Raw genomic sequence first — 24,671 nt, 5'->3', positions numbered from 1 at the left:
GGTAGCAGAGAGAACAGTCGATAACTATGGTGGCCGGAGTATTTGACAATTTTTAGGGCCTTCCTCTGACACCGCATGATATAGAGGTCCTGGATGGCAGGAAGCTTGGCCCCAGTGATGTACTGGGCTGTACGCACTACCCTTTGTAGTGCCTTGCGGACGGAGGCCGAGCAGTTGCCATACCAGGCAGTGATGCAACCAGTGATGCTCTCGATGATGCACCTGTAGAACCTTTTGAGGATCTGGGGACCCATGCCAAATCTTTTCAGTCTCCTGAGGCGAAATAGGCTTTGTCGTGCCCTCGTCTCAGTATGTCTCTCTTCGTGCAGCTCAATATTTTCTGAAGAAACAAAAATATCAAAGATGTACGAGAAATGTATGAGAGAAAATGCCATTATATCCTATTAAGAGTACATTTTCACAAGCAGTAAACCTCATCCATTTGTGATGCCTTTGATTCATGGTTTAGTATAGTTTGAGTCTGTGTACTGTGATCATACTGTATTGCACACACTATACTACATTTCCCATAACGGACTAATATTGCGCATGCTGACTCGTCGATACGTGATGACGCAATTTCTGTCTTGTTGGAACTGCAAGGTGATTTCATCAGGAAGAGAGTAGTCATACTTGAGAGTGTACTCTACATACAGTAACGGGGAATAGAAAACGAAAATAGCTTCACTGATTCACTCGAATGCTATTGTAACTTGTCAGGCAGTATACTGAGAAAGGTAAGTATATTTGAGACATGATAAATGAATGCTATTTATTTTATTAATAAACGAACACATACAACAACGACCACGCCCTCAGCAATATTTCCACAGATGAATCTGTCGTGCTGGCACATTATTAACGTTATAACGTTAGCTGCTGTCAGTTTAAACATGTGTAAAGCCGTGGTGTGCAGTTTATGACCATCGATTCTTTATATTTTATGGAAATGCTATGTTCAGTTATTTGTCAAATTTAGTAGGTCATGGAACATGCATTGGCTGGTCAACTATGCAGTTGTGTTGAGTATGGCAAGCAAACTCTTGATTAGCTAACTAACTAGCCTAACGTTACCTACTAACCCTTGTGTCTGCACTGTCAGTACATTATATTTCTATGCTAACAATGCTATTTATTGTAGTTAACGAAAGCTAGATGAACTAGGCCGGCAACAATGTATCTGGCTAACGTTACCTAGCTAGCTTGCTAACTAACCATCGGCCTACTGAGCACAAACTGGTTTACATTTATTTGTGAGCTAGATTTTTCGCAGCAGCAGTTCATATCAAATGTGAGTACTTCATACAGATTTGAAGTGCAATATTATCACGAACATTTTATGCCGCGTTCATGTACTAGTCTGAATTAGGAAACTCGGAAACCCCCGACTTGCTAACTGGTTGTATATATTCGCCTTCCGCGTTCAACGAATCAGCAAGTCGACCTTTCCGAGTTTCTTAGTTCCGACTTGCATATGAACGCGGCAGGTAGACTGGCTTGTTTTGTTGCTTCTCATGTGACAAAGGGGGAAGTGGGCGGGGCGATGTATAAGAATGAGGTCATTGATGGGAGCGCGCAGCTGTATACTGTGTGGGGGCTGCCGAACACTAGTGACTTGTGTCAATTCTCACTTTAGTCTCTCTCCAGAATTTCTCATGTCCAGAATTTACATGTTAGAGAATTTAAAATTAAAGATACAGTTATTGGGTAGGATATTCCTATATATTTGCCTTTTTATTTGAACAAGAATGAGTTCAGTCAAAATTCTCTTATCACACATCATTGAACTGAACCTGCCCCCAAACCAAAGTCTTATATTTCCTGATTGTAATGGTGACATTGCTGATTCTGTTTTCCCAGATGTCAGTCACTGAGGATCTTCCTGATATGGATGGAGTCGATCTTCTGGGGATCCTGTGCCAGTATGGAGAGACTGGAGCCGACGATCCCTTCTTCACAGATGGAAATGGGCTAGAAAACTGGCTCGCCGAGCAAGATGTATGTCTCCCACTTAGGAATAACACTGTTTTATGTTTGCTAACCAATAGGCTAATAGAATTTAGTAATTGTCAGGGAACGAACCATTAATTTAATGGTATCTAGTAAAGCAGAATAATTTATTTTATTGTTTTACATCAATAATGTGATAAACTTCCTTATAGTGCTGAGCGATTAACTGAAATATCAGTTATTTTTTAGATTTTTTTTTAAACTAACTACTGACGTTGGTTCAATATTTTCCTCTAGAGATAAATCAGATGAAGCCTGAACTGTGCGATGTAGTAGGCAGTTGTCGTTTCCAGCAGGCCAATATTCTACATAGTTTAGTGCAGAAAGCGTGGTAATTAACTACAATAACCATAATCCATTGCGCGCCTGCTTAAACTTGTCCGGTCTGAACGGAGCAGACACGGAGACTGAGAGAACGTGCGATCAACAGGGATAGAAAGCAGTTGCTTCATGAGCCTGAAAATACATTATCTTAGTAATTGACAGTTGGTATTCAGAAGTCATATTTTCTTTGATCTACTAAAATAGTGATTTTGTCAGACAGCATAGGCAGCAGCGCTATAGAGATGAGATGATGACTTGGAATGAAATAATAGTAATTTAAAAAATATTTTATTAATGTAAAGTCATTTGACTAAATGATGGATTCATATGTGATAAGCAGTAATGGGCAACCACTACCATCATGGGACTTTTATTCATTATTTTATAAATTAATAAACATTCAACCCACATAATGCAAAGTGCATTTAATATCTAAAAAAAATATCAAAATCGAAAACCCTGATTATCTTTTTATAATCGACCGAAACGACTTCGAAAAGCACTAATTGCTCAGCACTACTTCCTTACTTTAAAGCAGAATAACAATTTTTCACATTTTGTCTTTGTAGAATAAACAGTCATTGAATGGACACCAACATCCTGCTGTGTTTGTTGTAGATGCTGACAGGCATGGACACTGAGGACTTCCTGTCCAGCCTGCTGGAGGGAGAAGACAACATGGCTGCCTCGTGTGCTTCACACTCTCCACTGGGCAGCGACAGCGGCATCTCTGATGACAGCAGCACTGGGGGCGTAGTTGGACAGAACTTCCTGGCCTGCCCCAGCCCCCAGGGGAGTGACAGTGATACCGCACCCAGCCCAGGGTACTCCCAGCCCAGCCCGGGCTACTCCGACAGTCCCCTGATGGCCCTGGAGCTCGAGGCTGAGAGCCCTGAAGCCCTGGCTGTGCAAACGGACCACAGCTACTCTCTACTTCAGGGAGGAGACATGAATGCTCTACAGAGTGTGAGGGCTGAGAAGCCTGACATGGATGTCTTTATTGATCTGGGTAAATGTTGATCTAGACCTTTATACTTGTCTAGCAGGTTCATAGCTTTGGGTGGTATGAATAGTTGCATGACATCAAATTGGCTCTTGACAATTCAACTAATTGGATAGTTTGTTGGTAGTTTGAGCGTCTACAGACTAACTTTAGGGGGCTTTGCAAATGAAGAGGTTCCCAGGTGTGACCGTACACAACACACACACACTAGCCCAGCTGGTCATGAATCATGAATAATGTAGCACACCACCCAATCAACTATTGTAATGGGGAATTTCCAGGTGAAACAGAGCAGTCGTTGATCAAATCTATCCGAAATCAATCTGGTTTATTACAAGTTGCAACAGGCAGGGAGACACCTCCAGAACAGAAGCAGAGAAAATGTCTAGCTGGCCTCTTGGAGACATGCCATTTTTAATTGTAATCAGACAGTACCAAGTGATCTGTAAGCGCCAGCTGAGAGCCTTTTTTGGAAGTCAAAATCGAATGCAGTAATGTTGTCAGCTGCTACAGAATCACAGTTTCACAAGAATACAATAATAATCCGTGTCCTTGGTCCTTGTACCTCCAGTCTGGTGTCTATCCCTATCAACAGAACCTTACTTGAACAGAACACTGGAAATCATGTGTATTACAGCAAGCGAAAACTTAAATATGTTAAGTATTGTGTTAATCACTCTTTACTGAATATGAACTTTATTCATCTTAAATATTCCCATTAAAACTATAAAGATCAGTTAGACTCGCACCACCTAATTCCAGCTATCTCTTCTATGTTTTGGGTATTAAGTCTAGCAGATTTGAGTCCAGTCACTAGACTTGTGTCCTTGGGCTAGAAGATTTCAAAAGAATAACCTAGTAAGGTTTGAGAACTTTACTGTTCATGTGAACATAAAAAAATGAATATGTTTGTGCTCTCCTGTTCATCAGACGACCTGGACAGTGAGGGGATGGAAGTGGAACAGATCTATTCCAGTGAAGAACTTCCCTGTTCTCTCGCCATAGAGGACTCTTCACAGAACAACAAAGCTGATCTGGTGAGTTTCACATAATCAAATGAATATATTATAGACGAGGAAACAAGATGATCAAGTCTCGGAAGATGTCATCCGGAAAGGCTGTTTTTGTTTTGTTGACGAAGAGGAGGTGAGGAGCGTCGCCCAATGTGGTACAAAAAACAATGGCAGTACATATCCTGTTGTATCGCATGTCTGTTGTTTGCAGTAACTTCTTTGATGTAGTATCGCAAATGGAAGTGGCAGTTTCTCCATTAAACTTACTTCCAAACTCATTGTTTTAGTAAGAATGGCATTGTACATTATTTGAGTACACCAGGGTTCCCCAACTGGCTGGATGAATTTGGCCTCCGGGTGGTTTTATTTGTGCTTAGCCAGAAACCCAGCCTAAAACCCCAAACATCAAGCAAGCAATGCAGATGTAGAGAGAACGGTGGCTAAGAAAAACTCCCTAGAAAGGCAGGAACCTAGGAAGAAATCTAGAGGAACCAGGCACTGAGGGGTGGACAGTCCTCTTCTGGCTGTGCCGGATTCCGATTTTATAAGAGTACATGACCATTAAGCCCAAAGTGTTCAAATGTTCATAGATGACCAGCAGGGTCAAATAATAAGATAATGTGTGCGAACATTTTGTTAATGTACTCCAGGCATCATTAACTAGTAGATTCAGCAAATTATTTGTAATTATGTTCTGGCCCCCTGACCAGCCGCTCAAGAACATAATCGGCCCGCGGCTACTAGTTATGATCCCTGGAGTACATGAACAAAATGTAATCTCACAAGACCTAATCTTTGTGGCAAAGTGGTGTACGTGTGGCCTTGAGCAGATCTTCAGCACATCTCATAAAACAAATAAACATGTTTTTCTTCCCTTTTAGTTCCAGTTCAAGGAGATTGTTCTGACTGATGAGGAAAGGAGACTTCTCGCTAAGGAAGGAGCAACCATACCGTCCTGCATGCCTCTTACTAAGGTCATCATTTTCTCCATTGATTTATTCCAAATACTTGTTGACGCGCTGGAGACCAACCTAGAAACCATTGTAAACATTGATCTAATTGGCATTCAGGGAGCACCCCTTAAAAATGACAGCCAGGGAGGGTGTGACACAATCTACCCAATTTGTTGCTACTTTAGAGTGTTGAGCTTGCTATTATGAAGGCAAAATCTATCATATGAGGCTGGTGGGAGGAGCCATAGGAGGATGGGCTCATTGTAATGGCTGAAATGGAATAAATGGAATGGTATCAAACATATGGAAACACGTTTGACTCTATTCCATTACAATGAGCCCATTCTCACCAGCCTCCTCTAATCTATGTTTCATATTTGGCCAGCGGACAGAAAATGTCTATTAAATAATAGACATCTCTCCTGCACGCACGTTTGACTACAGCGTAATTATTTGTTGACCCTTTTTTTCAAAATGAGAAAAAATAAATAAAACCCTGCAGAATCACTTCCAATCAAACCAAATGAGAAACCGTCCCAGATAGCTTGTTTGGCTCCAGCAGTGTGACGGCAGACTGCTCCTCAGCACTGTGTACTATCCGCTCAATCATGTCAAGCATGTGATGGGTAACCATTCCTCCTCTGTCTTTGTCGCAGGCGGAGGAGAGGACCCTGAAGAGGGTGAGGAGGAAGATCCGCAACAAGCAGTCGGCCCAGGAGAGTAGGAAGAAGAAGAAGGTGTACGTGGACGGCCTGGAGAACAGGTGAGAGAAAGAATGGCGGGATCTCTGAAAATGAATTGAAAGCCAGCACACACTACTAATAAAGTATTAGTCATCGTATGATTGATTTTCACCATTTCACTTCACCAATGTTTAGCCTGTTTGTTATGTCTTCGTTGGGTCAAAAGGTGTTTGTGTGTCTGTGTTAAGTAGAGTTTGATTGGTTGATTGACTTGAGTTATTGCTGATTGGTGCCTAGGGTTTCCATCTGCACCGCTCACAACCAGGAGCTGCAGAAGAAGGTCCAACAACTGCAGAAACAAAACATGTAAGACACCACTGCTGTTATCATGATTATGGAGTGAATGTTGTTATGATGAGTATCAGAGAATGAACGTTTGTAGACTAACATTGAGAAAATGTCCAATGGGTGTTATTATTCTCCCCCTGTCTAGGTCTCTGATAGAGCAGCTGAGGAAATTGCAGTCCATGATGAAGATGTCAACCATGAAGACAACCACCACCAGCACCTGTGTCATGGTAAGAGGACTAACACAGAGTAGATCTAGTAGCAAAACTAGTACTGAAGGACTCTCACATACAAGTTTACGTCTGCAGATGTATCTTGTTGACATTTTGTTTGTCAACCTTTTTCAAATTGAAGTTAACTTTAACATGGTGGGTGCTACATCCTGCTCTTTCAGGTTGCCAGCTCAGCCTGAAAGAGTATAGCTTCAACTGTTTGTATAGCTTCAACTGTTTTGGGACATGATAGCCCAACCCTGATTGAGGCTTGCTTGTGGTTTCATATGGTGCTCAAGGAGTGCCTGCCTGTACTGTACTAGTGTATTTTATGTAAGTGTTCTATTGAGGCCAACGCAACTTTGACTACCCATTATTTTGTCCCACTGCCAAACAATGGTATGTTGGAAACATAAACCAACAAGTACTTCCGCTTCGGTTAACAGAAGACGAGTGCTGCTTGGGTCCGTAATGATGAGAATTATATTTCTTATACAAAACAAGGTTACTTTAGCATAGAAAAACAAATGGAAGATTTTTTTTTTTTTTATTACACAGTAAAATACTTTTTGCGTTCATCTTTGTTGACCGATGTACCTCATCTACTGGGTTTGTAAATCTGGGTCGCACACACCACATTTTTAACAACTTTCTTATGTTTTTTTTCCTTCTCTGCTCAGGTGTTCCTGCTGTCTTTCTGCCTCATCATCTTCCCCTCTGTCAACCCGTTTGGCCGCAGCCCTGGACAGAAGGAGATATACACCCCCTCTTCCGGTAAGTCAGGAGAGAAGTGTCGTCTGAAATGCTAAGGCTATGTCTAAACTATGAATAGCATGTTCTTCTGTTGAAAACAACATTCAAAGAATAGCTATGTATACAACAATAAACCACATCTAAAATTGTTCACAAATATTTCCTGTCTCTTCCAGTTAAGGTGCTGTATGAAACATTGTGTAAGAATGCAGAATACGTTAACAAGCCTTTTCCCTTTGAACTGTAGTTGTGTCCAGGACCTTGCGTTCCGTGGCTGTTGATGACACCCCAGACCCCTTGCCCCTGGCTTACTCTGAGCCTGTGGAGGAAACTGACAGCGCTGAGCCGCCCCCTCTCAGCCTCCTCCTAGTGGCCAAGGTAGAGAACCCCAAGGCAATGTTCACTGGAGGCCAGAACCACACACCGGACTACCAGAAGGTGGAGCAGTCGGAAACAGAAAGCGGAGTCAACAGCAACTCGTCTGCAGACTTCCCCAAACCAGGTCAAAACGAGCTGAAGCCGGGGGCTGGGCCCGGGGGCCTGCAGGAGGGATCCAGAGATCCAGTGGGAACGCCTGTGGCCTACGAGGTTCCAAGGACCAAGGAAAACTGGATCGACAGGAAGCCAACGTCCATCATTATACAGCAACACCGCTCGGATGAGATGTAGACAGATAAGAGCCAGATTTGAATCAACTAACAGAGGGAGGAAGCGGGCTAGGATGAAGGGGGCGAATCAAAGGTTTCAGTTGTTATTGATAATGTTGATTGAAACCCGGTGGGAAAAGGGTAGTAGATGTTCTGTTATGACAGTATTCCTCTATCTGTTCCTCCTTCTCCTGGTGATACTACTGTTCCTCTTTGAGCACTTTGTTCTGATGTTCCGTTCCAGTGGTAGAATGGACTACTGAGATTTCCATTGTTATGCGTTAGCCTCTCATCAGGGGGGGGGGGGGTGAAGTACACTATGAAAGGGAATAGTCATCTGTTGAAATCACTTGACTGCTGAAGACTTTAAAACACAAATTCTCTCTTGAAAAACAAAATGATTAGTTCTTGCCATCTGTGTTTTCGTGTCTCCAACAGGTCTTGTTGCTAAGCACTTTGCTAGCGAATGACCAATTCCTTCCATAGCGCATGTCTAGTCCTCTGCTAGTTTACTTTGCACATTCAGCATCCATAGTGTAAATGTGTACTCATGATGCTAGCTTAGTGGTTGATCTGTCTGTATACTCTGCTTTAGACATTGCAGGACATTTGGCCATTTGGATTTTGTGGACATCTCTTGGTATTTTCCTTGTAACAAGGGTTTTCATGCTTTCTTTTGTGTTTTCTTTGTTTTGCTTTTAGCTTGTTGACAAATTTAAACGACTGAAAATGGGAGTGCTCTGGAATTAGTCCCCATTTTCCAGTGCCAGTGGCGGAACTGTGACTAGTTTTGACCTTTTTAGGGAGGAGCTGTGAGTCCTTTATCCAGTGGTTCTCTCTCTGGACCTACAGTATGTTTACCCCTGTAAACCTCTGGACATATTTTTAAGTGTATGTCATATGGAGAGGTGAACAATTTGTTTTAATCTATTAGCTATGTTAATTCAGTGTTGCAGTATAACTATACTCAAGTGTAATGACCTGTCAGTTCATTCAGTGAGGCATTTTTGTTGTCTTTTCTTCTTTTTCTTCAGTTCAGTGAATTATGAAATCTAAATGGTATTGGAACTCTTTGTTATTTTTGATATGTCAAAGAAGAGATTTAGATGTAGCTTAATCATGTTGAAAAGAAGCACTGATATGCCATAGTCCGAAATTGGAATGTAAATAGGCTGGAATGATTGTAATGTTCATTTTTAACAATTAATGTATGACATTAAACTTCACTATTAAAAGTCCCTTTTTTTAAATGTTTTTTATTAAGGATTGTCATGAGTTTGGTGCTACTGTCCATGGTGCTCAAATATTGCTTACACGTGTGCTGTTTCTTTGTGCAGAAATTGGTGTTACCACAGTTTGTTAGATCTAGCTATACGTTTTTCTGGGGATTTTCCCAAGGTCTAGTTCATAGGTTGGCAACCCTGTTCCTGAAGTGTCGCACTTAGGCCAGTGATGGACTAAATTCATCACACCTGGTCTTCCAAATCGGTTAAATCAAAAATAATGAAATGGTCTAGTTGTGTAAACCATGTTTTGCTCAAGTTTAGTTGGCAATCTTCAATACAAAATGCTCATAGAAATGGTTTCTTGTTGGAAGACAATTACTTGAGGTATGAGGTTATTTCCGTCTCATGAGATAGGTTTGTTAAAATATAGGCTACATTATTAGGTCATCATGGAAATGTTATGAAAGTCATGGCCACTGGAAGCTATAGAAGCTGAGCAAGATGCTCATTTGGTATCATCTATCAAAATGGTAGAGGTAGAGGCTTCTCAGCCCACCCAGTCCGCAGCAGCACAAGCCTGTGTGGAGGCAGTAAGGAGACACCCGGGCTGCAAAGCTCAATGTCAAATGTCTTCTAAATAAATGAGGGTTTTTAACTAACATTGACGACTTCCTCTTATAAGTTGGTTAAGTTTTTGTTTTAGTAAATAGGGAATTGACAGCCATTGGGCCTAATAGTTAGACATTCAATTCCACCTCCAATAGTCCTCTCTGCATACTACAATTACTTATTTTTGCATAGTATAAATGTGTTCAGACATCTGCAAATTGTTAGCTTGAGTGCCAGTCTGTGCTATCATGCCAAAAAATCCCTGTCACTCATTGTCATACCAAAATTGAGCAAGTTTTAGTGCACTTTGACTGTAGAGTGCAAGAGCACAAACAGATCTGGGGCCAGGCTAGCAGATCTGGGCCCCTCATTTTAAACAATTGTACTTCCCTAGACACATGTTTTAAAGATGGGATGCATGTAGAAAGGGATGGAGTGAAGAAGGTATGATGATAGATGCTGGAATGTTTGAGTGGATGGAAGGATGAGAGGAGGTTGGAGGGGTGGATGGAAGTATAGGATAGTGTGTGATAGCATCATTGATTCATCACTTACAACAGAAGAGTGAATAACAGCACATGATCACCACCTTCTTCTATAAGGAATAAATGACTCATAATAGAGTCATCATGAGTCTTTGTTATTCAACAACTATGTCTGGCAATGTAGGGTAAAGGTCATTCTCATTTACTACCACCGGGTGGCGACGTCTGCACAGTTTTGTAGAGCTCTGCTACCCGGTTGGAGCCTGACAGCCCTGACATATGAGGTTTAGGGCCTGGTAGGGCCAGTTAATTTCATCAATAACTAGGCTACATGCAGGGCTCGGGTATCACTAAATTGATCGCTAACATTTTGTAGTTGAGCCATTTGCTTGTGCTTTGCTGTGTAGTACAGTGATATCTGACTAAGATCATAACATGGTGTCAGACGTACTTTAACCTCGTCAAATACACAACAGGAGAGATTATTTCACAGAAAATAATAATGTTCCTTGAGCTTTGTCAGAGTTTAGGGTGACGAAAAGTAGCTGACAGCTAACTGCCATCTCATCTCTCTTCATTGAGCAGAGCAGCCCAAGCAGATCCTGTTGCTATGGAAACTCACAGACTCAGAGCAGCCATGAGCAGAGTGCATGCAGAGTGAGTTGTGCGAAGGGAGCGAGTGACAGACAGATCGGAGCAGCTTATGGATATACTCATGGAGGAAGTTATTTCTGATTTAGAGCGTCTGGCAGGGCAGGGCCAGGCCTTAAATTTGGCAGAAGCAATCCGGCCTTGGTAGGGTAGGGCCTTAACGTCACGGGCATGGGTAGGGCTTAAAATTCATGCCCGTGTAGGGCTCAACTGTTTTAGCCATCCTTTGACTAAGGGGCAACACTGTTTTAAATGATGCCTGCCTATGTAGGCCTATTGTAGGCCTATATCAGATCTAGTAATAGTCATTGTATTATAACAAGTTTCACAATCATATGTATTATCTAACTTTCTATTGTTAGTCCTAGTAGAGTGAAGTACCTATAAGATTGGCCATGAATTGTATTCCAATTTCAGTGCTGAGTAGCCTAGGCCAGAGCTAATAGTTCATGAGATGGCCTATCAAGTCGTTATTCATAGGCGACTCTGACAGATGAGTAAAAAGGGAGTGTGGATAGCAGACAAATAGTTGATAACTGTTAAAGAGCTAGTATGTCAAATCTTTCAACGAGCTATCAGACGTATCAATCAAACCCATTCATCAGAATGATAAAAGAGTGAGAGGGCCAGCCCGTGCCACTCTAAATCCCTGTTTATACCTGGTTCTAACATGCATCCTTTGTCCTGATCTTGTTTGCATTCTGATTTTGCCCACATGTCCAGACAGGTTTAGACAATTAAAAGACACATTGTGCAATTAAAAAAACACACTGTGGTCTGATTGTGATTAGATCTTGCCTGACCACCTTCGGAGGTAGTTCGGCATGCATTGTGTCTGGATACCTTACAAGTGAAGACGGATATGGACAGTGAAACCATTTAAATAATCATTATCCACCTTCTACAATCATTGACGGGTGGCACCATTGACTTATGGCATCAATAGGTGTCTTAAAATAAATAAATACATATTATTTTGTAAGAAAAGCTGTCAAATCATTTCCATACAGGGAGGGACCAGGATGTGGGTCACAATGTGGTCACAATGTGGGCACAATGTACGGATAAGAGACACATTTTAGTACCATGTGCACATTTTTCTGAAAATGTGGGCACAATCAGAATGTGGACAAGTTAAGAACAAAGGAAGCATGTTTAGAACCAGGTAAGAACGAGGCTTTAGTGAGCACGTGCATCTGTCCGCAGCTGTTGCAGTAGCTGTTGCAGTTGCACACACACCCTGACTCCCCCCCGGCCTCAATCTCATCCTGAAAGAACAGGAGGCAGGTGGGGCACGCGCCATTATTCTGACAGCGGCTGTTGTCTTGGCGATAAATCGCCACGCGCCAAGACGGGCAATTATGTTCTTGCGCCTCAGATGCAAAACACTGGCGTGTGCCGCGTGCAAGCTGTTCTCTTCCGCTTGTCATTTCTCCGTAAAAAAAAAAAAAACGTATTTCACTTGGCTGCTCAGATACGTATTGGAACCAATAACAACTTTGGGAAAATAGATAAGGCACACATTTTATGTTTAACGTTGCTGCAAGTAGCCCAGATACCAAAAGCCTTTACAACTTTTGGTATTGGTTCAATTGCAAACCAATAAGGCATTATTACCTATCAATACTAAACAGCCCTAAAGAAACGAATTATGCATGACCTCCATTTTGTCTTATAAGAGACAATAAAATGTAGGCTTCACATGCCCTGTGAGTGCATGTCAATTTTAATACCGTAATTGAACAAAGAGTACAGGTTGGGAGCTTTATTCAGTTCTGCAAGTTTCATTCGTTTCAAGTCTGTGCCCCATAGCCTCTTTTCTGTGAGGTGTTTTCAAATTGATATAAAAGGGGAAATTTCAGTTTTGCACAGTGCTGATGTTGGATGTTGGCAGCGAGCCAAGGCAAAAGTCAATGAAGGTGGGGGGATTTCTTGTAATATTGTAATCCTGTCCCACGTGGGGTTGTCAACAAGCGCAACTGTAACACACAGGGACATTTGGCTCCGCACATACCCAAAGCCAATCACGACCGTCAGCAGGGGAAAACCACGCCTCTTGCCGAGAAACTCCGCTGACCTGCTATATAACGACTGTAACGCTGCGAGAGCCCAGAATAACGCAAGAGCTGCCGGTGAATTGTAAGCCTGTATCTATCAATTATTAAGCAAGCCCGATATACACTTGGATTATAATCATGACTCTGGAACTGGAAGAGATCCGTGGACAGGAGAGCGCACTCGATACCACCGATAGGTAAATAGCCTACACATTTTACAAACGAATGCAAACCTACTGCAGTTGGAACCTTTTGATACTGTGTTACTATGTAATGACAGTGTGCAGAGATGAATAATATATATTTTTCTCTTCAGAGTGCAAATTGCAGGCACAGCCCTGGAGGAGCTGTTGGTGTCTGCAAAGAAGCAGGACTATCTTACGGTGGGAGTCTACGAGTCTGCCAAAGTTATGAATGTGTAAGTACACTCCTAATGGTTTTTGTCATGCACTAAGTATTCATGCTCCGATGTATGGCGTAGTGTACAATTACAGAATAGGACCCGCTTCTAAACTGCCTCTCATGTTTATTTCAACAGTGACGCAGACAATGTGGCATTCTGCGTTCTGGCGACAGACGAGGAGTACGAATGCGACATCGCGCTCCAGATCCACTTCACCCTCATCCAGGCTTTCTGCTTCGACAACGACATCAACGTGGTGCGCGTAAACGATATCGAGCGCCTGGCTGACCTCGTGGGCACGGACGAAACTGGGGAACCCAAGGACGCACATTGCATTCTTGTCACGGTACGTCCTGGTCTATATGCTTGATCACGAGTCATCCAGTCAGCATGTTTTACCCATAGTTCTTGCTGATAGTGGTCGCCCTGAGCGCTGACAAAGCAATAAGCATGTCACTCATTCAATCTCATTCTATATGATATAGAGTAGCTGTCTATCTGATGTGTTTTTCATGATTCTAATTCCTGCTCCCTCTCTCGTCCTCACAGAGCCCTGGTGCTGAGTCGTGGAAAGACCCTGCTTTGGACAAACTGCATCTGTTCTGTGAGGAGAGCCGCAGTGTGTATGACTGGGTTCCCACCATCACCCTCCCTGAACGCTGAACAACTACACCCTCTGCATGCTTCATTTGACGATGATGAAGATGACGAAGAAAGCATCAAATAAATCGGAAACCTCAGGGTTTGAAGCCTGCCTGTCTATTGGAATATAAGGCTGTGGCTGTAACCAAGGACCCAGAGTGCAGTGTGGGAAGGCAGTGTGGTTCTGGATTACTCATGTGGACTGGCCCAGGTGTATGTGGACTGGGCCCATGTCATGTCATGAAATCCCAGATCAGGATAGGGACTTGAACTGGAATGGACTCTGCAGTACACAGAGACAGGTCATGACCCTATAGCTGCCCTGGCTAAGGTCAAGAGTTAGGGGTGAACTGAGGGGATGGTCAGAGAAAGAGAGAGGAGGAGGAGGAGGTGGACTTGTGAAAATATGAAACATGGCTGGATGTGAGGTGGTTTTGTTGTAGCAGAAAGAGTTGTGGAAGAAGACGGACTTCAGAAGGTTCTCAGAAGAGAAAGGAAAATATTGGACTTAATTTTTTAAGTTTTACAAAGACACTGGGGAGTGCTCGGATTGAAACTCAGAGACAATAACTTTCTTAAAATGATGCAAGCTGTTCTTATGGCCTACCACTGAATGAACTTGGCAAACATCAATTTGTTGGACTATGAATTGTATTGATTATTTTACTGCCATTCTGTTTGTTATGAAACTGTAAACACATTTTACACAATTTCTTAATAAATGCTTTAAACTTTACCCAAGTTCTATGCTGTGATTTGAAAAAATATATATTGTTCTGTGCAGCAATCTCCAGTGATGTGCAGTTTGCACTCACTTGACCCTGTCTCTGATGGAGTGGAATCTGATAGGATGAACCTGCTGCAGAGTGGCATCTGATTGGACAGAGATAGGTGAGGCAGGAAGTGTGGCACAAAGAACCCCAAAGGGGGGGGGGGGGGGGGGGGGGGGGTTGCGGGGGGTTGATGGAGAGAGTAAGAATAACTGGGTGACAGGTAGGAGGAGGTAGTTGCAACACTAGCGGTTCAGACACAAGCTTTTTCAGGCAGGCAAGCAGTGACCTTTCCTCACCCATACACCAGCTGCTTACTGCAACAGCTTGCACAACCGCAACCAGGGCTGGGGGGGCCAGAGACGGGGGCGGGCTGGAGAAGAGAGGCTAGGAGCCTGTGCTTTAGAGGGCTCTCTTTGTCTCCAGAGCATGGCTTCTGCACTGTCAGCAAGGGGGGGGGGGGGGGGGGGGGGGGGCTGGTGGTGTGTGTGTAACCGGGGAAGTGTGCTAACTGGATTTTCTTAATAAATCATGAAGTACAGTTGCACACATTTTGTTTCACTGGAGGGGATTACACGCTGTTAGGAAACAGCAATGCACACTTGCACATCCTGAGTGACAGGTTTCCGAGATGCTATAGCTCTTGCGCACAAACACTATCGTAAAGCATTACACAAACCAAGGACAGATTCAAACTTATTCAAAAGGGAAAGTGAGCACAGCTATGAGTAATTACCATGTGTATGCATGTGGTCTTTCCAGTAACACATGCACAACCACACGCCTTGACATGGTCTTGAAAGTCCGGGCTGGGGGCTGTGAGTTGGAAAGGGGCTCACGCGGTCAGAGGAAAGGTGGATGTGGTGTAGCCCTAAGCTGACAGTCAACACGTCCACATCAAAGAGTCTGAGTTAAGGGGAACACACACACGCACACACTCTTCCTGTAAACACTCATCGTGCTATTCTATGAGAAGAAGACCGCTAAACTGAGTTGAGATTAATAGAAGTCTAGTCAATAGGAATTCCCCCTAGTCACTGGACTAGAAGGCACTGGGCAGCCACTGCAATCCCTCCAATGTGTAGGATTATTACTTGTACATTTGCACTGCATTGTCTAGAGCAATTTACAGAAAGTGCATTCAGGTAAAGGGGGTGAAACAACTATAGCACAACATTTCTTTGCTAGACTGAAAATACAATATGTTTTGAGGTCAAAAATGATTTATGTTCATCTAAATAATCATGCTGTGTAAACCAATGACTGAAAGACATTCTCCCCAAAATAACTCAGTGAGTCCATAAAACAAAGAAGTGTCTTCATGTGTTCATGTAAGCAGAATCAGACTATATTGCTGATGCTGGTTGTGTCTTGCTGTGCAGGTCCCTATCTGATTAAAAAAACACTCTCCCTTGAAATAGTCTTGGCAACAAATTGCTCCCCATAATGTGTTCTATCAAGACTATTTCCAGTGAATGTAGGGTTTTTCCTTCTTTCTTTTGCACTTGCCCTGAAGCCAATAATTACTAAAGCCAAAAGTCTAGCACACCAGTCCTTGACTTTAGTCAACTTGTCTGAACTTTTAACACCATATAGAAATAAGCAGACATAGCAGCTCCTTGACTGCTCACACTTGACCCATTTCTTTCAAACAAAATGAAAATCACTATTTCAAGTCATGCCCCAGATAAAATAAATCTCATATCTTGGAGAAATATAAATGTTGAATGTATGTTAGTTAAACATTGCCTCGGTCAGTAGCATTTCATTGGTAATTGTTGGATAGCTCCTTGCCCTAGTTTACATGGGGCCCTATACAATTGAGTCGATTGACGCACCGGTGACGCACCATAACAACAACAACAAAAAACCTATTAAAATCTGTCAGCTAGAGATATCAGCTTTTTGTTTTGTGCATTGGATGCATCTCAATCCATCACATCTGCCAGTGTCGCACTTCTGCATCTGCGGTGAAAGGTGGCAGAGCTAGAGCGGTGTTTGTCAGACCTTAAGACATCCCGAAAATCGGTCTTCTCACGTAAACGTCTGTAGCGTCCGAACGGTTTGGCTTACAAGCTATTAATGACTCCTCTATGGAAAGGGGAGAGTCCTGTTTTGCTCTACGACACCCACAAAGGAGACTTGTCTGAAGTCGGTACCATCGATGTGCCAACTTCTGTTTGGAGCATCCGAATCAACTTGGCTACAAACTAATGGGACCCCACTGTGGAAAGGGGAGATTCTCACGAACACCATGGTGTTCTCCATTTTGCTCTATTTTGCTCCCACAAGTGTCACGGGACATGTTTATTTGGGCTTTAGTAGTAATGGCCAAAATCAACATTCTATCAAATCATTTTTACAATATATTTTTGGGATTCCTAAAGGGGTCCTAAAATTCTAAATCAAATAGCTAAACAATCCATAGCATGACCATCTTAAAACAATTCCATGTTTGTCTATGGCCCCCCCTCCCCTAACTTTTTAGACTCTAAAGAATATGAAATGTCAGATCCTAGGTCAATAAGCTACCTTCCTCGGAAATGAGATTGTATCTCAACAAGACTGACCTAAACCAATGTGAAATGAAGACAAAGGATCACTGCTACTGGATGTGTGGAGAAACTGCATGGAGTCTCTCTACACGAGTCGACCCAGTTTAACTTTGTACCCAGAACAAAAACAACGTGTCTGTTTACCCTCTCTTTACAGGTGCACCATGGGGCCAGTGTGGAGAGGGAAGAAGTTTATTCTGGTTTGAATATAGAGCTCCAGCTGGAAAACAGAAAGACATGCTGTGTTCGTGGTTTACTAACAGGTTCACCTCCTCGTGTTGCCTGATGTTCTCTTCCACTCGAAGCTCCCTGCAGCAACAGACCTCATCAGAAGCCTGTTTATACCTGCTCCTAAAGTCCTTTGTCCTGAACTTGTCCACATTCTGACTGTGCCCACATTTCTAGGCATGTGTAGACGATTAAAAGACACATTGTGATCTGATTGTGATCAGATGTTCCTGACCACCTCTGGAGGTAGTCAGAAACGCATTGTGTCTGGATATCTTACAAGTGTAGACAGATCTGGACAGTGAAACCATTTAAATCATCATTATCTAAAGGTCTAAAGTCATTGACAGGAGACGTGTGGCGTCAACATGTCTTAATATAAATAAATATTATTTTGAAAGAATATTTGTTAAATCATTTGCAGGGAGGGACCAGGATATCTGGTGACAATGTGGACACAGTGTACGGATAAGAGACACATTTTACTACCATGTGTAAATGCAATGGCTACAATGTGGGCACGATTAGAATGTGGATAAGATCAAGATAAAGGACACATGTTAGCAACAGGTATAAACAAGGCTTAAGAGAGACATACTGACTGTCTATGCTGAGATCTGTGCTCAGATAGACAAAGAGGGAAAATGAAAGTGTGATCCAGAGAGAGAGAGAGAGAGAGTAAACCGGAGATGGAGAGTTTATCAGTTAGACGGCTAGCCCAGACACTGTTCTCCCTCCCCGTGTGGAAGCTTATCCTCAATTTCACCGGTCCCAATTCAAAAAAGTTCATTCTGCATGCTTTGGACATGTAACATGCTCGAGTTTAGTATTCAGAACAATCCCAAACCATTCCACACAACTTGGGCCAACTGTAATACCGATATGTAAGCCTGGTTAAGGTAGAGGATCAGCACCAGTTTTTCCCATGTGTGCTTCAGCCAACTTCACTGACTGCTGTTGTCATGCTATTCATGTGAGATCAGTTAGGCTAAAGTACACAGAGATCTGGGAGCAGGCAGGCAGGCAGGCAGACAGACAGACAGACAGACAGACAGACAGACAGACAGACAGACAGACAGACAGACAGACAGACAGACAGACAGACAGACAGACAGACAGACAGACAGACAGAGATACAGACAGGCAGGCAGGCAGGCAGACAGGCAGGCTAGAGGAACAGAGAGTTTCCCACTCCCTGCTCCTCCTTCCTGACACTAACCACAAACAGACAGATGACACCAAGCCAGCCAACGTGCCTCCAACTGTCCCCTGTCCCCTAGTTTAATGCCATGAGCTCATGCTCCATGCTGGCTGGGGCTGGTTATGTGCTGCTAATCTAAGCATGTGTCTCAAACTGGACTGAAGCTGCTTTACTCTGGTGCTTCTGCTTACTGACAGATCACTTATATGGGCTCTGGCCCGCCACACTGCTACCTGTTTTGGATAAGGAATAATGATTTCCTGGTGTCACTGTTAACATGGTGGAGAGTTTGCTTCAGTGTCACTCTCTGGCTCTGGGGATAAGTAGAGGTAGAGGTGGATGGACCCAGCACACCTGGGTTGGGGGAGGTCAGTAACAGGCAGCGATGAGTTCACCTCCACTGAAACTCTTTGTAGAGTGACTGACTGTAGCTTGCTCAGTGCCCTGTGATCAGCCACAGTAAGACAGCTGTCTCTGACCTGAAGGGAGGATGACCAAGATCAACAGTCACTCATTCACTTGACCATTAGTTAACAGCCTCACTGTGGCCCCTGGGTAGGAGGACACATACTCTAGGTCTTTTGGTCTAGTGTTCATTAGTGGTCACAAAACGGTGGTTCTGCAGTATTGTCTCCCAGCCCTGCAATAACGTACCTGATTTGCTAAGCAAGACCTGAAAATCCACATGAGACTGTAGGTCTATTGTCATGCTAATTTGGTTTAAATGCAAAATCCCACATTTGACGTTGTTTAATCATGCAAGAACTGATGTTCATTCTCAACTTGATGAAAATCATCAACGGGGATTTATTTAACATTGCATAGTCATTGCATCAGGGGCTTCTTCATATGGTAATCACGTTTTGAAATGGATGAAACGTGTGATATTCTTGGTGAATAAACGCCTAGTCCCTATTTCCATGAAAATACACTGTTTTGTAGACGTACTGTACGTGTTGTCGTTGTACACCCCTTACTTTAAGAACACCAACCAAAGTTTATGTCAAACAATAACGTTTGTGGGTTTATCAAATGCAAATGAGGAAAATATCAAACAGGCAAACTGATGTGGGACAGGCAAACGGTGAGACGCACCAAGAATGCACAAGGCATAACAACCTCAAACAACCTCGCAAGCCAACTACTAAGACCAGGCGTATCACATTTCAGGTTAGTGCATTTTACTCACGCAATTGTAAAAATCTTAAGCACATAAAACAAAAAACAGAATGATTTGTAACACAATAAAATGTGAAACGTTGAAAAGTGACATTTCATTAACTGAACCCAATCTAGTTTATGCAGGGTCTTAGTACATACAGTAAGATGCTGTCAAGCCAAACACATTCCCCTCCTGTTGATCAAATTAGGCTGAGGGTTCAGGCCTGTCCCCTTACGTAAGCCGACATGAGATCAGTGTAAATGAGAAAGGGCTCCTTAAATAGCCTAGGGAGGCCACACAGCCATGCCTGGCCTGCACCTCCTGGTATAGACAGACAGCTTGGCAGCGGAAGTATGGAGAGGGGAGGGAAAACTGAGCAAAGACATGCATATAGTTTGAGATGAATGACGCGTGAAATGTTTGAACACGGAGTGGTATGGTGCCAACATGTAGTGGGAGCAAGCAGTTCTGGTTTTAAAGGAGAAAGTGCTTTCTTTTCCCTCCACCCTCCAACTCTCCCCACATGCCATCCATTTTTGCCAGTTTATCGTGGATGCCAGTCTTGCACTGGCGAGGAAATGCTAAGTGTTTGCCCAGATATGGGGTGCAGTGCAGCCTCAACACTCAGAATGAAGCCTCACACATTACTGACATAGTTCAGCCTAGCCCATCAGGAACAAGTCTCTAGGCCATGCCAGGAATCCCCAGGCCCCAGCCACTCATAGCCTTTAGATGTAGGTTCTGGGGAGCGATGTCATATACGTATATACATATATATATTTTTTTAGTTATTTATTAGGATCCCCATTAGCTACTGCTAAAGTAGCAGCTACTCTTCCTGGGGTCCACACAAAACATAAAACATGACATGAGACATAACATTAATAGACAAGTACATCACAGAATTACATACATTTACAATAAGAACACATGACTTTCATGCAGTTATGCCTTCATGATCATTTGATTCATGGATGCTACTGAATGCCAGTACGACACACGGAAGTGAAAATGCTATTGCAACGGTTGACCCATCAATGGGCTCATCCACATGCTGTAGGAGACAGCTGCCCTGCCGTTGCAGTCTGTTGCTTCATTTGCATATTCATTTGATGACAGGCTCTGGTGCCTGGGTATTCAGACTTACAGGCATATTGGCTGGTGTACAATTTGGTGGGATGGATGGATGGATGGAAGAAAGGATAGGTAGAAGGAGAGAGAGGTGCGAGGGAAAGGAGAGAGAGAGAAATGAGAGCATGCCTGTTTAGAAGGTGTAAATCTGATGGGAAAGGCTGCGTCAGGCTAAAGGATCTATTTGGAGACTATCCGAAAAGGCAATGCGGACTCTTATAACCCCCCCCCCCCTCCCCCCCCACCCCTCCAAACAAACACACATACCACGCACATGCACACACACACACACACGCACACGCACACACACACACACACACACACACACACACACACACACACACACACACACACACACACACACACACACACACACACACACACACACACACACACACACACACTGTTGTAATAAGTTGCTCCTTAGATACAATGAGATTATCCTTTAGAAAGTATCAAAGGAAGCCGGTAATGCTATTATCTGTAAAGAGCCTCACTGTTTTCCAGATTCCCCATGTGGTTCTCATTCTGCATCTATTGATGCTAACACAATATCTGGGACCAGGCTAGATCTGGGGTGAGAGTTCTGTGAGGGTAAGGTGGTCAAGGCAGGCATGTTGTTTTGGCTGGTGAGTAACACAAAAACAGAATGGCCAGCACACTTAAAAGAGTAAACAGCATGACTAGAGTACTCTCTCTTTCTCAATCTCTCTCTCTCTCCCTCCCTCCCTCTCTCTCTCTCTCTCTCCCTCTCTCTTTCTCTCTCTCTCTCTCTCTCTCGCTCTCTCTTCTTCAGTAGCCCCTCCAACCATGTTAATGAGAAACCCAGAAGGACGTTGAGTGAACAGAGAGAGAGAGAGAGAGAGAGAGAGAGAGAGAGAGAGAGAGAGAGAGAGAGAGAGAGAGAGAGAGAGAGAGAGAGAGATGAGATAGAGAGGGGGAGAGAGAGAGAGAAAGAGAGAGGCCTTGTTTGTGTTCAGGTCGCTGTGTGTCCAAGGTCAGGGTTATTAGGGGAATGATGATGCACTGGCTCCTTACACAAACACAGCTTATTTCCCCTCGAAAGTGTGATGAGAATGTAAAAACATGCAAGATAGACTGATGTAATACTGGGCCATAACATGTTGTTGCGTAGGGTAGGGAATGTCGGGTGGAAGGGTATGATCTTCAGAATACGCTGAAGCCATGCCTCCTGAACCATGTCTACATTACTTATTGTTGTAAAGTCCCACTGGCCACCTGCACCGTCATCTTATCTACAGGTCCATGAACTTTCAGAACAGTCTGCGGACTAACTCAGTACTGTGAGAGGACAAGCAAACAGCAGCTGTGTTCATACTCGCACATTCTCCATCCCTAGGGAGAACAATGCACTACCGTTATCATCACTAACATGTGCACAGTGGCGGTCAACAATAACAATAAACTTAGCATTTTCTCCCACGCCTGACTGAGTAACAAAGTGTTTTGAGTCTGCATGGAGACGCATGTGAAACGTTTAGAATTCCATCCATTATCACTCAAAGGAAGAACTGAGGATAACAGTTGCATTTTGCTCATAGGGTGCAGTAAGGTTTTTGAAGGAACTGATGCAATTGTCCCCTCTTGGTTGCACATGGGCTTTTTCCATAGCAACACGTCACATTTGCCCTACTAACACACCAAGGGGTCCCTAGCAACAGTGCTCCATCTTATTCCCTCTCTCTCTCTCTCTCTCTCTCTCTCTCTCTCTCTCTCTCATGCCTTCAGATATCAGCAAGTTCAAGCAAAACAAGCCCGGTGTTTATGGGTGCTCTGCCATTAATGAAAAACAAAAATAATCTCTTTTTGTTTTGGTGGTGTAACTTAATCTGTAGGGATGGAGGGAAGAGCACAGTGAAATATAGAGAGGGGGTGGGGCCCTCTGCTTAGGGGCTGGGGTGGCAGTGGCCAATCAGATCACAAGCTCAAACAGGGATTGTTGCTGTTGGTAACAGAGATGTGATTGGCTGACGCTGGTCTTGCACAATTGGATAGGTGTCCCAGAGCATGGTGGTATTTTGAGCACTGTTATGATTGTGTTAACCTAGTCCACTGGTGTTTAATAACCTTGTAATTATTTTTTCTCTTACATGTTCTCTCTCTCTCTCTCTCTCTCTCTCTCTGTGTTTTTATCTCTCACAGAGGAGGATGTGACGGTACAGTGAAGATAATTTGATTTCTAAAGCTTTGTCCGCATGTGTGTGAGTGTTCATGTGGGAAAGAGTGTGTGGGTGTTTGTGTGCATCTCCCGTATACCACTACTGACTTATGACCACGATGTACTTTTCGTCCCTCTGCAGCACAAGGTCATGTGGCATGGGGCCTCCCTCTAAACTCTATTATTCATATCTCCATTTCCCCATCTCTGTTCTGCATGGATGGGACGGATTCATATCGGATCAACATGTTATTGGACTATTGGAGCCTCTGGAGAGCTCTGTTTTCCAAGCATGAGATGTCCAGCGTGAAACCATCATAATCTCACTGATCCTAGAGCAGTAGATCAATCCTAGAGGTCAACCCAGGTGTGAGCAACACTCTGTTGACCCCTCAAAGACAGCGCTGACACACGCTGGGATTGACACATGCACTGTTTGTTGACATGTTTACGTACCGTTCCTTCCTCAAAGGGGCGGAGCTTCACCCGGCATTCCGATGTTGCTTTGGAGACAGGGCTCTGGCAGCGGCCAATGGGCAGAGAGGATTATAATGAGTGTGTGTGAATCAAACAGCGCTATCAAACAGCATGTTGACAGAAGGTGATTTTTTAAAATCTGCTCACTCAAGGAAGAATGCACAGCGGGGAATAAGAACGAGAATCAAATAAACAAACGCTGCTAAGCCAATTAAATACCGTAGTCATAATCTGGACATCAGGGGTTAGGTAGTGAGTGAGTGTGTGTTTTAATACAATTGTTATTGTTACTGAATGTGGCAACTCAGTTGTCTTTGGTTCTGATTTAATCTTGGCATCAAGGGTCAGCTAGAAGTGTGTGTGGTTATGTGTGTGTGGTTATGTGTGTGTGTGTGGCTGTGTGTGTGTTTGTGTCTCACAAACGTTTGTCACTCTCCTTACAAAGTTGTAGTATATCAATGTTGTTGTTAGTATCGTCTCAGTATCTGGTATCTTACTTACAGTTGAAGTCAGAAGTTTACATACACTTTAGCCAAATACATTTAAACTCAGTATTTCACAATTCCTAAATCCTAGTAAAACTGTCTTAGGTCAGTTAGGATCCCCACTTTATTTTAAGAATGTGAAATGTCAGAATAATAGTAGAGAGAATGATTTATTTCAGCTTTTCTTTCTTTCATCACATTCCCAGTGGGTCAGAAGTTTACATACACATTAGTATTTGGTAGAATTGCCTTTACATTGTTTACCTTGGGTAGCCTTCCACAAGCTTCCCACAATAAGTTGGGTGAATTTGGCTCATTCCTCCTGACAAGGCTGGTGTAATTGAGGAAGGTTTGTAGGCCTCCTTGCTTGCACACGCTTTATCAGTTCTGCCCAAACATTATGAGGAGTGAGGTCAGGGCTTTGTGATGGCCACTCCAATACCTTGACTTTGTTGTCCTAATGC

General features: G+C 43.3%; 2 protein-coding genes across 4 annotated transcripts; both read left to right on the top strand.

Annotated features, from left to right (window-relative positions):
- Positions 1-578: 578 nt before the first annotated feature.
- On the top strand, positions 579-9,184 carry creb3l3l (cAMP responsive element binding protein 3-like 3 like). 3 transcript variants are annotated; one of them, XM_021606513.2, is made up of 10 exons: positions 579-737; positions 1,861-1,998; positions 2,953-3,343; positions 4,268-4,374; positions 5,232-5,324; positions 5,960-6,066; positions 6,284-6,352; positions 6,480-6,564; positions 7,227-7,320; positions 7,547-9,184. In XM_021606513.2, exons 2-10 carry the CDS (start codon positions 1,861-1,863, stop codon positions 7,966-7,968), a joined length of 1,506 nt encoding a protein of 501 aa, XP_021462188.2. In that variant the 5' UTR covers positions 579-737; the 3' UTR covers positions 7,969-9,184. The 3 variants fall into 3 exon arrangements, with proteins under 3 accessions (XP_021462188.2, XP_036836021.1, XP_036836020.1); XM_036980126.1 differs by lacking the exon at positions 579-737 and adding an exon at positions 840-1,291; XM_036980125.1 differs by lacking the exon at positions 579-737 and adding an exon at positions 1,580-1,707.
- A 3,825-nt stretch (positions 9,185-13,009) lies between these two features.
- gadd45ga (growth arrest and DNA-damage-inducible, gamma a) lies at positions 13,010-14,755 on the top strand. The gene is made up of 4 exons (XM_021606514.2): positions 13,010-13,171; positions 13,291-13,392; positions 13,513-13,723; positions 13,927-14,755. Exons 1-4 carry the CDS (start codon positions 13,113-13,115, stop codon positions 14,038-14,040), a joined length of 486 nt encoding a protein of 161 aa, XP_021462189.1. The 5' UTR covers positions 13,010-13,112; the 3' UTR covers positions 14,041-14,755.
- The last annotated feature ends 9,916 nt before the right edge of the window (positions 14,756-24,671 follow it).

The sequence above is a fragment of the Oncorhynchus mykiss genome, chromosome 6 (assembly GCF_013265735.2).
Source record: "Oncorhynchus mykiss isolate Arlee chromosome 6, USDA_OmykA_1.1, whole genome shotgun sequence".
Taxonomy (NCBI): domain Eukaryota; kingdom Metazoa; phylum Chordata; class Actinopteri; order Salmoniformes; family Salmonidae; genus Oncorhynchus; species Oncorhynchus mykiss.
The sequence above is the reverse complement of the archived record's forward strand: the minus strand, read 5'-3'. Positions and strand labels throughout refer to the sequence as shown.

What these genes read in the sequence shown, in the direction of transcription:
- creb3l3l (XM_021606513.2), top strand. Translation starts at nt 1,861, where the DNA reads ATGTCAGTCACTGAGGATCTTCCTGATATGGATGGAGTCGATCTTCTG. An exon ending in AGAACAACAAAGCTGATCTG is followed by an intron (nt 4,375 to 5,231) that starts GTGAGTTTCACA and finishes CTTCCCTTTTAG; the next exon opens with TTCCAGTTCAAGGAGATTGT. An exon ending in GATATACACCCCCTCTTCCG is followed by an intron (nt 7,321 to 7,546) that starts GTAAGTCAGGAG and finishes TTTGAACTGTAG; the next exon opens with TTGTGTCCAGGACCTTGCGT.
- gadd45ga (XM_021606514.2), top strand. Translation starts at nt 13,113, where the DNA reads ATGACTCTGGAACTGGAAGAGATCCGTGGACAGGAGAGCGCACTCGAT. An exon ending in TCTGCCAAAGTTATGAATGT is followed by an intron (nt 13,393 to 13,512) that starts GTAAGTACACTC and finishes TTATTTCAACAG; the next exon opens with TGACGCAGACAATGTGGCAT. An exon ending in CACATTGCATTCTTGTCACG is followed by an intron (nt 13,724 to 13,926) that starts GTACGTCCTGGT and finishes TCGTCCTCACAG; the next exon opens with AGCCCTGGTGCTGAGTCGTG.